The following is a 15,177-nucleotide window of genomic DNA, read 5'->3' as shown; positions in this document are numbered from 1 at the left end:
CCGCGAGAGAGAGGTGTTGCCTTGTCCAGGTAGCACTAATTATAATAAAGAACACATGGTAATTCAGGGGTGACCCATGGCCACAGGCCTCTCTGGGCGTCATCCAGGGGAGGCCCCAGTACCGCAGCATCCTTCTTAGGTGCTTCCGTAGGCCTGCATCCGGCACAGACAGGTAAGAGGGGTCTCTGACGTAAGGATTTAAAACTCTAGCTCGAATCCCGATGCCCTACGTTCATACAATCTGGGAAATACCTTTGCGCCACCAGGTTTGGCAACCAGGCTGGCCGAGCTCTCAGGAAGAATGAAACCGGGATGGAATTCCCCCAGGACAGGTGGGGGTGGGGAAGAATAGGTAATGGGGTGATACAAATACAGGCATCTGAGCATGCGCACTCAAAACAATAGAGTTGCTAAGGCCCGAAGGCAGATAGAGACTCTGGGTACGGAGAGAGCCAATCCAAGAACTCAAACTCGTCTCTTTTTCACCAATCCAGAGTCAGGATTGTATCAAGCAATCAGCGACCCGTTTGTGCAACTCTAACCAATCAGAGAGCCGGCCACTTTGGGCGGACTTTTCAAAAACAGTGAAAACAAAACAAATCAGGGATCTTTAAAGGTCGTGATGCGTCAGTAGGCTCATCTCCTTCCGCCAACCCCATTTTTTCCCCTCCCCGCTCCTGCCGGGCCTCAAGACCCCATAGACCATAAATTCCGGAGCCCCGAACGTCCGAGATGGAACCTAATCCCTATAAACAGAATCTTTTTAATAAGGTGGGCTCTGTAGAGCCGGCTCTCAAGGAAGAGTGGGCAATTTTAGAGAGGGACTCTTTTTTTCTTTCGGACTCGCCCGGATCCCTACGCGGGTCACGTGCCCTTCCCCCTCGGGGGCGTTGGAAGCTCAAAACAAAAACAAGAGGCGAGCTCGAGCTTCCTTCCGCGGTGGCGGCGGCGAAGGCCGGAGAGAGGGGGGCTTGGCCGAAGGGTGGTGGGCCGGCGGTGGGCGTCGGACTGGGAAGAACTGGAGCGATGAGGCAATTGCTGTGAAGGCCGGCGCTGTAAGGCCGCCGGCGGCGGAGACGGAGGGAACGCTGGGCCACGGATGAATGAGGGCCCCTGAGGGTCGCTGACCCGCAGGGTCCTGTAGACGAAGCAGCTGGGCGCGGAGACCCGTCCCCTTCCCCGCGCTCTCCTGGCTAGGGCGCCACGGGGACGGGAGCGGGATCCCCGACAAGGTGAGTGGGAGGCTGCCGGGGCTTTCTTTGTTCCCCGGGGCCAGGGCGCCTTACTCCTTTTGCAGGCAGAGCTCCTCCGGAGCCGGCCCTGCCTTTGGCCTTTCTTTGTCCCCCACCTCCGCGGCGCTTAGCGCTGTGCCTGGCACACAGTAGGTGCTTAATTCAGGCTTGGTGACACCTGCATACAATTAAGCCCGCTGTCCCTTCCCCCCCACTCCCGGGACCGGCCGGCTGCAGGGGGGGGGGCTGGGGAGGGAGGAGGCGTTCCTGGGGTTGGGGTGGGAGTGGGGGGCTGGCCAAGGTCCGGGCTGCACTTGCTCAATGCCCCCGGCTGGGAAGCCCCTGCCGGGATCTCTGGTGCTCGGCTCATTTCTCCTTCTCATTCGGCTGCAGATGAAGGACTTGGGAGCTGAGGAGCTGACCGGTAGGGAGGGGGTCCAGCTCTTCCGGCTGTTGAACCTCTACTTGGAGCAGGAGCAGAGATTTCAGCCCAGGGAGAAGGGGCTGAGCCTGATTGAAGCCGCCTCCGAGGTGAGCGGAGGAGGGTCATGCTGGGGCTTCTACTAAGCCCCCCCCCAAAAAAAAAAAAAAAAAGTACGAGTTTTAGGCAAAATGTGCTTCAGGGCATATTGAATGGGCTCACACATCAGATGTTTGTCACCAACCTGAAGGGGCGATGATTCTTTGGACGAGTCTTTACAGATTGTTCCTTCTAATTTGAGGCTTCTTTGTGGAATACTTTCTAGGAATTAGACTGTAAATTGGTCGAAATACCCTTGGGCTATGCGCAGGGTACTTATTACCATAGAAACCTATTAATTAAAAAAAATAAACCTGTTCTTGTGCAGAGGAATTAACATTTATTGGCCAGTTACTAATCCTGGATTAGGAACGCCTGGGTACAAAGGCTACAAACATTTTCTAAGTACCTACTATGGGCTGGTGCTGGAGATAAAGAGAAAGGCGTAAAAAGTCTGCTCCTAAGGAACTAATTCACAGACTAATGAGGGAGGGGAGACTACGTGCAAATTGCTTTGTGCCCATTATCGAGACTGGATAAATTGGGGCAAGTATCAGCGGGAAGGAGCCTTCTAAAATTGAGGACTGGGAAAGGCTTCTGGCAAATGTAGGGCTTGACCTAAGACTTCTAGAGAGAGAGTGTTTCCATCTTGTATAAAATATGAGGTTTGGATCTCTAAGGTCCTTTAGAATTCTAAATCCTATAATCTTGCAGGATGGTGGCAGTTATTGGATGTATTAACATATTAATCTGATGTAATACTTTGTTTAAAAGATGTTATGCCTTTGTACCATTGGCCAGTAATATGTTTCAATTCCTCAGGTTTTTTTTGTTTTGTTTTGTTTTGTCTTGTTTTTTTTAGATTGAACTCTGTGATTGGAAAAGTTTGATTTTGATTTGTTTGAGTTCCCTTTTACGATAACTGGAAGTTTTGTTGTCTTGCTTAAAAATTCCCAGAGTTCTTTTCAACAAAAGAAAATTTTGTCGTCTTTTCATTTTTAATCACTTAAATATATGTTTAATCACTTAAATAATTGGTTGTAAGGAATTTTTAAAAATTCGCCTTCATTTTTGCTGTAGAATGAAAACACTTTGTGTCCAAGACTGAGAAATGTTAAGGTGGAAGATCTTAGGAGTTTAGCCAATTTTTTTGGATCACGAACTGAAACATTTGTCCTGGCTGTCAACATTTTGGATCGATTCTTGGCTCTTATGAAGGTACCAACTACTTGTTTGTTTTTAGTAGGATTTTGTGGTATTTAAGACCAATGAAACTTGATTCAATCTTTTCTTCAAACAATGAGATGTGTGCTAGGTTTGGCAGCTTTTTAGACAGTCATTTGTTCAAGGTAACAACTTGGATAAGATAGTTTAAAAAAAAAAGCAAACATATTTTATTTATTTTCTATTCACTATAACTAGTAGAAGATGAAGAGGAGAGAAAGAAAGGCTACATAGATTTATTTTTAAAAACTGTTTGGCTAGTAAGGATTCTTTTCATTTGTTTGTAAGGAGGCTAGTGTAGTGATCTCCCACCCCCTTTCTCCTGATTATAGCATCAATGAGGTGGTTAAACTGTAAAAGTGTACCCTCCAAAATGTACATGTACAGAATTTTTTAAAAGTTCATAAATTTAATGCCTAAACTTAAATTGTTTGGGTTTCTAGTACTTAGGATATATAATTATCAAACCAAAATGAAATATCCAGAATGTATTTGACAATTCTCTAGAAACTCAGTGTTGACTGGTTTTGTGAACTTTTCCCCCAAATACATAAAAATATCTAAGTAAGGTCTTCTTAAGTAAAATATTTACAGCCAGCCACTCAAGCATTTTTAAAGCTCCCACACTTACCTGGCATTTGGGGTGCAAATGTAATTAACAAAGCAGTTCTGACTTATAAGAGCTTTTATTCTAATTGAGAAGACAAGTACATATGAAGATAAATGGGCTAGTTTTATATGTAGTTGGAAGACTAGAAAATTTTGGTTGTAAAGGTTCTGCTTAATTGAATCTATTTTAGACAAAGAGAAGGCCTCTCTGTGACATAGACAAGGACAGTGCATGCTGGGCATGTGGTGGAGCCAGTGTCAAGACAGATAAGGGATTTGTGAGGAATAGAGAGGTCAGTTTGACTGAATTACTGAGGAAGAATGAGAATAATGTCATCCAGACTAGAAAGATAAGTTGCAACCAGGCTAGGGAAGGCTAAACAAGAGTTACTATTTTATCTTAGAGGCTGTATGAAGCTACTACAATTTGAATTGGGCAGTGATGTGGTCAGATCTTTGTGTTCAGAAAATTACTTTGGTGGTGTAGATAGGATGGTCTGAAGTGGAAAGAGACAGTAAATAGGGAGGCCAATTAGGAGGCTATTGCAATAATCTAAGCAAAATGTTACAAAGGCTTGAATTAAGGTGTCAACTGAAATAATTGCTGTATTTACCCTGAAGTTCATTCTGTTTAAAACAGGATCTGACAAATAGTTCAATAATGTTGTACTTCAAGTTGTACAAAACTTGTAATGGTGTTTGAACTCTAAATGTGAAGTACTTAACCAGTACAAACAAGTGGGACATGTTGCTGGAGGAACTGAATTATATCAGTATTGCTGTAAGAAAAAAAAGAAGGCACTGATAAATGTTTATCAATTTATTAAAATTGCAAGCTAAATGGAAGAATAGTTCACAATCCTTTACAACAGCAAAGATTTAGCTCATAATAACAGTAAAGAGGGATTGGCAGAAAGGGTTTTTAATCATATGAATAGAATTTACAGAAAATAATTCATGGGACATTTGTTTTTTTTTTTTTGTATTGTGGTACTAATCATAAGCAATTGCAAAATGACCAATGTGAACATAAATTCAGTTTACAGTAAATCAGCAGTGGTTGCAGAGGACAAAGTAGGAGAGAACTTCTCTATAGAACTTGATAAGATTTTTCAAATCAAATTCTGATACTTCAGTGCAGAGATTAAAGAAGTTGGGGGATAGCAAGAAATATTTGAGAGAATATAGTTTAGGAGAAAGACATGTGGATTATACAGATGCATCATGTAGCTATGTTTTCAATGCTTTTAAAAGGGGGAGAGTGAGTGAGAGTGGCTATGGAGAATACCAAGTAATCATAAGTAGTGAAACCAACTACATTATAAGAGAGAAAAACATTGAAATGAGAGTTTTCCCTGACTGAGATGTATAGAATCATATCATGAATTCATCAGAGTTAAGATTCAGTTTTGTTTTTTTGTTTGTTTTTTGAGAGAATAATAAGAAACAGAAGTAAGGGTATAGATGTGAATGTATACAAATGTATTTATAATTTTAACTGAATTATTTGAATAGATTGTTGAAAACAAATAATAGGTAATGGAAACAAATGACATTGATACAGATTACAATTAATCCAAAATTTAAACTATTATAAATGAATTGTCATTATAAATGAACAAAGAGACTAGAAGACCTGAGAGAACCTGATTGGACATGTATTTAAATCACTTGCCAAAGGGAGAACAAGGCCTGCTGAAAACAACACTGACTGATGATGGGTGACAGACAGTAAGGACCAGTATCACCTATAAAGCAGAGAGAAGCAGTAGAGGTACAATCAGTTTAAAGAAAACTTGGTAAGATATCTAGCTAAGCAAAGTCATTTCAGAGTTCATTCAAGGATGAAAAGATAGGACAACAATCAAAAGACAAATGGGAAAGATTTGTAAAAAATTATCTCAACAAGCTTTTTCCTGACAAGGTTATGGGATGCGATCACACTTGGGCCCTATATCACAGTCTCTAAGGTGGCTCTTCAAACAGTAAAAAGCACTAAATTTGGAGAGCATTGAGTTCAAGTGACTGCCTCTTACTTTGACAGATCATATATTTAACCTTCTCTGGGACTTGGCTTTGTTTTGTTTTTTTCCATTGGTAAAATAAAGGTATTGGATTATAAATTATGAAGAATTCTTATTTCCTAGATTTCAACATACTTTTTAGATGAATATGTGTATGGGATATACATCCTATATAGAGTTTATCCTCCAACTATATGGGTGTCTGGGACAAACAGAATTAAAGTCCCTTCCAGCTTTAAAAATCTAATCTTGTAAAATAGTACTATATATAGCTATATACATAAAAATGTATATGTGTATATAGATATGTATATTATACATATAAAGTAAAATTATAAATTTCCATTGTGCTTATATTTCATTAATTTAAGAAAAAATCAAAATGGCATCTGAAACAATAGAAGAAATTGCTTCCTACTGTTTCTTTTACTAAGTATCTTCCCTCTAGCTGTTGAGGATTGTTTAGATGCTGTACAATAAAAATAACCCTGTTCAATGAATTGATGATCATAAACACCAGGTGTGGCATAAAACAATGAGATATGTATTTGGAGGTATTCGATACTGTGATGGAGGAGAATGTGCAAAAAGTCCAAGTCGAGTTGGAATATACCTGTGATGGTGGTGGGGATTTCTAGGTATTCTGTTTGTGGATGACTGATTGAATCAAACCAGAGAACATTGCAGAGCTTTCTAGAATACGTGTTTGGCTTTTTCCATACACACAGGAAAGACAATTGAATGAAGAATTCTTATTTCCTAGATTTCAACATACTTTTTAGATGAATATGTGTATGGGATATACATCCTATATAGAGTTTATCCTCCAACTATATGGGTGTCTGGGACAAACAGAATTAAATGGACAACAAATGGGCTGAGAATTGAAAAGGAAGAGATCGAGCCAGCTGGATTGTTTTCTGGAAATTGCAAAACTTTTTTACTGACCTCATACTTCCTATGATGTCAAAGGCATTCTACTGGTGTTTGGTGTGGCAGTGACATGTGGTACACCACTGACTGAAGAAGTAAAGGTTATTAGCATATAGAAAGCAGTAGAGAAGCTCCTGGTAGATTTGACTTGACTCTTAAGACATAACCAGGGAGTGATTTTAGAGGAATTGTATAAAAAGACATAAAATGGACTGGTCCCATAGGAAAAGCAGGGGATTCCAGGGGCCTTGTGATGCCAGAGGTAACGAAGGAATGCCCTCTAGCATGGGATGTTGGGTGAACTCTCTCTCTAGTTTGGCCATTTATTAAAGAATTTTTGATGATTCTGACTTGAGATATGAAGTGAGAGCCTGCAGGTTGTCTTCAGTGTTTATTTCAAAAACATAGTGACCAAGTACTCCCATCTTTTTTCCACCATGGCTGAGAAGAAAAGGTCTCCTTTGGGATACATTGACACAACCTGCATACACACATTTGAAGCTAGCTAAGCAGATAAAAAAGAGGGAATACTACTTTGAGTTCTATAGAAGTTGTGGTTCCAGTGTTGAAATACTTGCTGTATTGGGACATTGACATTGATAGCAGAGAACTACTGAAGAAACTTAGGTATGGAAGACAATGTAATTTAGTATCAAAAAATTGGTATCCAAGCAAATTTTTTTTTTCAATTTGAGCATTACTGACATTGTTGAAAAAGAGAGGAAAGCTGCTTTTTAAAATTTTTATAATTTAAATTTATTGTTGCTAAAGGTTGCCATTCTTTGGGAGAGATTTAGAAGTATATATATATATATATATATATATATATATATATATATATATATATATATATATATATATTTTTTTTTTTTTTTTTTTTTTTTTTTTTTTTTTTTTTTTTTTTTTTGAAGTATGAGCAACAGGGGCAGCTAGATGGCTCAGTGGATAGGCATCAGCCCTGAAATTAGGAGGACCTTAGTTCAAATCTGGCCTCAGGCACTTAACACTTCCTAGCTGTGTGACCCTGGGCAAGTCACTTAACCCCAATTGCCTCAGCAATAGAATTGGTGCAACAAGCTTCTTTCTATTGTGCCTGGACTCTTACTGGTTTTCCTTTGTTTTGATAAATATTGGTATAAGAAGTTTTTTGGAGGGTGGCAATATATAAATATTTTAAGTACAAAGTTTGCATTAACAAGAGGTCATCTGCCTTTACTTGAAATTCTTAAATGAGAAGGGAGTCCCAGATTTTCTAAAAATCATTTAAGGTCTCTCTGATTTTGAGTGTTTTTATGCATCAGGCTGAAACCTACCTCTCAAGAGAGAGGACTGTGAGATATCCTCTCTAGTATGCTGGATTTGGGATTAAGGAAGACCTCAGATTCAAATTCCAGTTCTCATATTTACTTATTTTTAATTTAGTTATTAGTTTTTGACATTTATTTGTATAAGATTTTGATCTCCTTTTTCCCCCTCTCTCCTCTTACCCCTCCCCAAGATGGTAATCAGTCTGATATAGGTTATGCATGTACAAGCATATTCAACGTATTTCTACGTTAGTCATGTTGCAAAAGAATAAGAACAAAAAAGAAAAATCACAACAAAGAAAAATGACAAAAGTAAAAATAGTATGCTTCAATCTGCATTCAGACACCATAATTCTTTTTCTGGATGTGGATAGCATTTTCCATCATGAGTCTTTTAGAATTGTTTTAGATCATTGTATTTCTGAGAAGAGCAGTCTATCATATAGTTGCTCACACATAGTCTCTGTGTGCAATGTTCTCCTGGTTCTGTTCTCTTCACTCAGCATTTAGGCTTTTTTGAAGTGGGCCTGCTTGTCATTTCTCAAAAAACAATAATATTCCATTACATTCATATACCATAATTTGTCCAGCTATTTACCAATTGATGGGCATCCCCTCAATTTCCAATTCTTTCCAGCTCCCCATATTTAAAAGCTTTACAACTATGAAAAAAATCTTTTGACCTGTAAGACTTACAGTTTCATCATCTACCTATCTCCTTAACTGGTAAAATTCAAATGCAATCATGTGTGCAAATTTCTTTGTAAACCTTTAAAACATGCTGTCAACTGTTCTTCCCCCCCCCCCATCTTTTGCCTTTTTGAGATTTTTAAAGATGTCTTTGTTCTTCAGGTGAAGCCTAAACATTTATCTTGCATTGGAGTCTGTTGTTTTCTTCTGGCTGCTAGAATAATTGAAGAGGAATGCAATATTCCATCAACCCATGATGTCATCAGAATTAGTCAGTGCAAATGTACTGCTTCTGACATAAAACGGATGGAAAAAATTATTTCTGAAAAGTTGCACTATGATTTAGAAGCTACTACTGCCTTAAATTTTTTGCACTTATACCACACTATCGTACTTCGTCATACTTCAGAAAGGTGAGCACAAGTTGATGTCGTGTCCCATAGTTTTATCATCATCAACCCATTTAAAGAGCTCTAAATTTAAAAATAAGTCATGGAAACATTAAAAATTTTAGTCTGGGCAATCTTTGAATCTATGTAAAACTTCTTTTCTTTGATATATTTCATAGGAAAGAAGTATTGAGCCTTGATAAATTGGAGGCTCAGCTAAAAGCTTGCAACTGCCGACTGACTTTTTCAAAAGCAAAAGTAAGTATCCTTAAATTTTTATTTTTTAGTGACAGTATAATTATATACTATGATAAGATAAATATACTGAGGAAATTCACACATAGCTCTGTCCTTTTTTCTCCCACAGCCGTCTGTATTAGCTTTGTGCCTTCTTAATCTAGAAGTGGAAACTTTGAAATCTATTGAATTATTGGAAATAATTCTTCTTGTTCAAAAGCATTCCAAGGTAAATTGGTTTTTTTTTAAAGAGGTTTTGCCTTTAAAAAGTCACACATAGGAAACCAAAACATAGGGATGAATTTTTGCAAAAAGAATTCCCATGTTTAGTGGATTATTCTTCATCTTCCAGTGGCATCAGAGACTATAGTTCTCTTCTGCTTCCCTTGGTTAGACTTGATTCAGAGTGTTGTGTGTAGCCCCACATTTTTGGAGGGATGGAGCCAGAGGACTGGAGAGGGCAGTGTGGGGATCAGGGGAAAAAATCCAGAGCAGATGAGGAAGAAACTTGGTAGTGGGGTAGATGACATCCTCATTGCATACATATTATGTGAACGAAGCTATATGTGAATATATGTGTTCATGCTGCTCATCTTCGTGGATGTTCTTGTCTATGCCCTGTTTAAGCAGAAGCTTCTGGAGGTCAGGGATCGTTTTGTTCTGTCCACATGGATGGCTACTGCTCAGTACAAAATTGACTCCTGTTGGACACATCATCAATATGGTTTGGGTGATTCACATTTTTTGAAGAGCTATTATTAGATGAGGGATTAAGCTTGTAAATCTTGGCATGGAAGCAGAATGAAAAACAGTGAAGAACAGAAAAACAAAAGCTAATGAAGTATATTTTTGCTTTGTGTAAGAGAAAATATTTTAAAAATTAGAAGTGCCCCCAAACAGAATGGTCTGCCTTAGGAAGGAAGGAGCAAAGCAGATTTTCCTTGATTGGATGAAGAGGCCAGATGAATGCTTATATAAGATATTCTGATTGTGGTTTGGTGAGAAAGTATAGTCAGCAGTTGTAAATTGTCTTTTAGGGAATTTGTTGGTTAATTGTTTTTTAGATTATTATGGTCCTAATATAAAATATGTACAGTAGTGTACATGGGAATAGAGAGAGTGTCAGACCTAATAACAGTAATAAATAGTTGATATTTATGTGGCACTTCTGTATGTAGAAGTAATAATACCTCTAACCCTCCCCCAACTTGGGGGGGGGAGGTTAGAGGTATTATTACTATCCTCATTTGTAAAATGAGGATCTGAGGCAAACAAGTGTTAATGATTTGCCCAGGGTTGTACAGCTAGTAGTATCTGAGGCTGGATATGAACTTGAGTCTTCTCAAATCCAAGCCCAGTTCAAATCCTGTGTTAGACATTTAGAGTTGTGTGACTTTCTGCAAGCCATTTAACTTACTTGCCTCAGTTTTTTAATCTGTAAAGTCTCTATCTCCTGGGGTGGTTGAAATGATATAAATAATTGTAGAGCACTTAGTACAGTGTCTAGGACATGGTAAGTTCCATATAAATGTTGGCCATCATTTATTATGTTATTATTGTCATCAATATTGTTAAATGAGATAGTATTTATAAAGCACTTAGAAAACATTAAAAAGCAGTATATAAATGTTAGCTAGTTTCTCTTTGATGATTGAAAGTCTTCATGTTAATTATACAGTAATATTACCAAGGGAACTTGAAAAAGATTAAAATTCTTCCTTAGAAGTAAGTGGTATTATTTCCTCTTGTTGGGGAAGTAGCTCCTTTCTGAGAAATTTCTTAATGTTATTTCTTAAATTCATTTTATAACTTATCAAATTTTAAGCTATTTAACATATTTGACTAGGATTCCATCCAGTAAACTTTTATTAAGCACCTTCTATGTACTGTTAAGCACTGGGGATACAAAAAGTAGCAAAAAAAACCCCAAAACAGTCCCTTCCCTCAAGGAACTCAAATCTAATGGGGAGGACAACATGCAAAAAAGTATGCAAATAAAAAAGCTTTCAGAGGACATGTAATATGATTTCTGATAATTGCTCAGGATTTACATTATTGAAAAGACCTCATTAGATCTTATAGTCTTGATACTTCTGGCACTCACCTTGGCATTTTGATATATGAATTCTGATTGATACTATTGTTAAAAGACCTTTCTCGGTTTTTTGAAATAAATAAAATTGTGTTTTCAGATTAATGATGCTGATTTCTCTTACTGGAGGGAGTTAGTTTCAAAATGCCTAGCAGAGTATTCTTCTCCTGAGTGTTGCAAACCTGACCATAAAAAGCTAGTATGGATTGTCTCAAGACGCACAGCTCAGAATCTTCACAATAGCTATTACAGTGTTCCTGAACTGCCCACAATTCCAGAAGGGGGCTGTTTTGAGGAGAGTCAAAGGTGAGCCAACTGCCTTTTAAATTTCTTTTCAGTTTGTCATGATGATAGTAGAACATTGAAGATGTGAAGGGCTTTTGAGATCATCGAATCCGATTTCTTCATTTGACAGATGAGGAAATAGCTTTAGCAATGAAATGACTCACTAGAGATTAAGCCAGCTGTGTGTGTGCAATCCCAGTCATGCAGATGTTTTTTCCCGAGGAGTGCTGACTGGAAAGAAAATTTAAATTCTTTTAATTCTGTCTGTCTAGCACATTATGTCATCACGCACCCTTGTAAACATTTTATTTAAAACAACATTTTTGAGGCAGAGGAAAAAAGTCATTTGTGAAGGATGCACACTGGTGTGACTTCCTGTTCTCCTTTTGGTCTTTCTAGTTTAATATTTCCTCCGGAACTTTTGATAGGATCACATTGTTGAGTTTTTGGAGAAATACCAGAGCAGCTGATTGTGTGTTAAGCATAGATAATATAATTAATTCTGTTTTGGAAGTGCTGGTTAGCTTTAGCTTAACTGTAACAGAACCTTCGTATTCTGTGTAGGATTTCTTTTAATCTTTTTTTTTTTTTTTTTTTTTTTTTTTTTTTTTGATGGTTAAATCGTGATACAGATTTTTTTCTTCAAAATGTTTAATGCTGAAATAATATGAAATGTCCATGAACAGTTTTGTAATGGTTTAATTTTAAGTACCTAATGTGGCATACTATAGCTTTGAGATAGAATCTTTGAGGGATGATCATTAAATCCAGTTTATTTTCCTTTGCAGACCAGGATTTATTTTTGTATATATGAGTCATGGGTTACTGTTTATTTGTAAAATAAAAAGATTGATCTACAATGATCTCTAAGGTCCCTTCCAGTTGTAAAAATTTTATGAGATTGAAAATTCATTTCAATTATGATATATTTCTTTATTTTATAATAAGATACAGTTACAACATATCAGAAAACTATCTTTTTGTCTTGATTGTAATTAATAATCCAGATGTCAAACAATGGTAGTAGGCTATTTTTTTTTTTTTAGGTTGTGAATAGAGCACTAGCTTTAAAAATACTGAAGTCTTGAGTCTAAAGCCTGACTTGGATCTACTAGCTCTGGGATCCTGTGCAAATAACTTAACCTCAGTTTTCATCTGTAAAATGGAGATAAAAATAAATGCTTACCTATCAGCATGGGTTGTGAGAATCACAGGAGTAAATATCTGTAATCTGTAGAATACTTTACAAACTTTAGTGCTCTATAAATAGATTGTGTTTTCTAATTGGAAGGAGTAGATAGATGTTGGTCGAGTCCTTGGTATTAATTGTCTCAGGAATAGCAGCTTGTTCACCAGTGAGAAAGTCTGTCACAAAGGGTTCCTTTTGAAAGTAACTGAAATATTATTTAAATGCTGAAGAGTTTACATTGGGAAGTCTTTGGAGGCTTAAAAAAAAAGGTACCTCAATTTAACCTTGTAATTTCAAGATTACATTTAAAGTGGTTACAAAAAGTTTTCAAGTATATTGTAAATAAGATCTTTCTTTTTGCCCCCTTTCAGTGAGGATTCTGGTGAAGATATGAGTTGTGGAGAAGAAAGTTTGAGCAGCTCTCCTCCCAGCGATCGAGAATGCACCTTCTTTTTTGATTTCAAGGTGGCACAAGCCCTGTGCTTCCAATCTTAGAAATCTCATTGTACAAAGTACAAGTTTGGAATCCGCCTACAGGTTTCTAAGCAATAAATAGGGGATATTCTTCCCCTCCCCTTTATCTTTCAGGAAGGAGTTGCATGGACTGGATCCACCTACTTTCTGTTTGTTATTCAGATCAGATCTGGCCTATTTTCATATTTAATTCTAAGCCATTAAATGGGTTTATGCTTCTTAGACAAGTAGTAAAAATACTTAGGGTGGCACTTTTTTTTTTTCTTCTGAATAGTCATGCTTTTTTAGCTGGGGAGGGAGGATGATTAGGGGAGGGACAATTTAAACATTTAATTTACTACTTTTCAGAGGGTTTTTTTTTTGTGTGTTTTGTTTTGTTTTAGATAAATGCAGTCTAAATATATATGGGTCTTTTACAACTTCACATAAAGTCTTCAGGTATTGTCATTTAAACATATTTGGGAGTGTGCCTATGCTCTCTTGGCAGGGACAGTAGATAGCCCTTTGAACAGTTTTCACAAATGTGTCTTCATGATGGAGGATACATTCAAACATGTCAGGATATGCTTTTAAAAAATTGAATGTAATATCCAATACAGACCCAGCAAAACTTAAAATGTAGTAGTCTTGCTCTTGTGCATTTTAATATTTAGAATCTTAGTTGAAGTTGATATACTAGCTACAGAAATATTGACAAGCTAAGCTTGGCAAGTATTTGCATTCTTTTTGAGTAAGTGTTTTTAGCTCTTTAGTTTATTTTAGTGTTTAATAAAATAAGTAATCAGAACTAGTTTTGCATGCATATGTATAAAAGCTCTTAGTGCTGGATAAGGTTATTTCACAGAACTGGGTAAATGTGGATGTGACAACAAACACATGGTTTTGTTGCATTACAAAAATCATATGTTGGTATGATTACAGTATATGCTCTGAGAATACAGGAAGTTAATAGAATGCAATTCACATTTCAAGAATAACGGTATTAGACTGGGGGGCCAAGGCTGAAATATAAAGTAAAAAAGCTGTCTAGTAGTGTATGTGAGTATGTCTGTGCTGTAGTACAGATGTAAGAATGGTGATGTGCGAACTTAATAAACTTTGTACACTTTGGGTTTTGTACAAAGAATGTATTTTAAAAAGTTTACAAAATGTACATAAAAATGTAAATCTTAAAAAATGTACATAAAAAGTACTGTATTTTTTTACATTGTGTAACTGTAGACATTGCATGTAGATATAATTTATTGTGTATTCTGTATTATAGAAACTGTATATTGATGACTTGCTTTGTTTCTTTTCTACTTAAATTGGCCTCTGATAGTTGTTTTTCCAAAGTAGAGTTAAGGGTGATCTGACAGATTACCACTCAAAATAAAGGAAAAGTTAATGAAGCATAACATATTGTATTTGTCTCATTTATGACTCTCATTTCTAAACAAAGATCCATTCCTTTCCTCTTCCTACCCAAATATTAAATAACTTATTGTATCTCAAGAATTAGTTTATTGATTTTAATTTTTCTGATTATTGTTAGCTCTGTTAACTTCTCTTCACAGTCTGACTCCCCTTTGTCTTTCCAATTTGATGTCATGTTTTACTTTATCACATTTTTCTGTTTTGCCATAGTCTTTGCTAGTCTCCATATATTGTTTCCTACCTTCATGTCTTTGCATAGGCTATCCCCCGTGCTATAATTGACCCAAGAAAGATGAATTACTACGTCTTAGTTGTTTCTCTGATGGGAGAAAGGAAACATTTTTTAAAGCAATGGAACTCAGGAAGACTGGCTTTATGACCCCTAACTTCCTTCAGCCAGCCTGCTTTGGCTGCAGTTAGATCTGCTTTTAGGGTAGAGCCTCATCCAAGGCTGTCCTGGCATCAGTAGCTAGCGAGCTTTCAAGAGCTGATATAAGGTTTTTAGGGTGAGTGTTTACAGCTCAGAAATCAGCAATTGCTAAAAGTCATAGCTTGT

The 15,177-nt window shown here is 37.2% G+C and overlaps 1 protein-coding gene across 2 annotated transcripts; it reads left to right on the top strand.

Moving 5' to 3' along the window:
• The first annotated feature begins 870 nt into the window (after positions 1-870).
• On the top strand, positions 871-14,602 carry CCNG2 (cyclin G2). Of its 2 annotated transcripts, none has more exons than XM_074273954.1 (8): positions 871-1,232; positions 1,626-1,763; positions 2,833-2,970; positions 8,702-8,952; positions 9,108-9,186; positions 9,296-9,394; positions 11,358-11,563; positions 13,103-14,602. In XM_074273954.1, exons 2-8 carry the CDS (start codon positions 1,626-1,628, stop codon positions 13,224-13,226), a joined length of 1,035 nt encoding a protein of 344 aa, XP_074130055.1. In that variant the 5' UTR covers positions 871-1,232; the 3' UTR covers positions 13,227-14,602. The 2 variants fall into 2 exon arrangements, with proteins under 2 accessions (XP_074130055.1, XP_074130056.1); XM_074273955.1 differs by having other exon boundaries at positions 884-1,232; positions 11,358-11,598; positions 13,079-14,602.
• Positions 14,603-15,177: the final 575 nt, after the last annotated feature.

This window comes from Sminthopsis crassicaudata, chromosome 6 (genome assembly GCF_048593235.1).
Source record: "Sminthopsis crassicaudata isolate SCR6 chromosome 6, ASM4859323v1, whole genome shotgun sequence".
NCBI lineage: Eukaryota > Metazoa > Chordata > Mammalia > Dasyuromorphia > Dasyuridae > Sminthopsis > Sminthopsis crassicaudata.
This window is presented reverse-complemented; position numbering and strand designations above follow the sequence as displayed.

What these genes read in the sequence shown, in the direction of transcription:
- CCNG2 (XM_074273954.1), top strand. Translation starts at nt 1,626, where the DNA reads ATGAAGGACTTGGGAGCTGAGGAGCTGACCGGTAGGGAGGGGGTCCAG. An exon ending in CTTCGTCATACTTCAGAAAG is followed by an intron (nt 8,953 to 9,107) that starts GTGAGCACAAGT and finishes TATATTTCATAG; the next exon opens with GAAAGAAGTATTGAGCCTTG. An exon ending in TTGTTCAAAAGCATTCCAAG is followed by an intron (nt 9,395 to 11,357) that starts GTAAATTGGTTT and finishes TTGTGTTTTCAG; the next exon opens with ATTAATGATGCTGATTTCTC.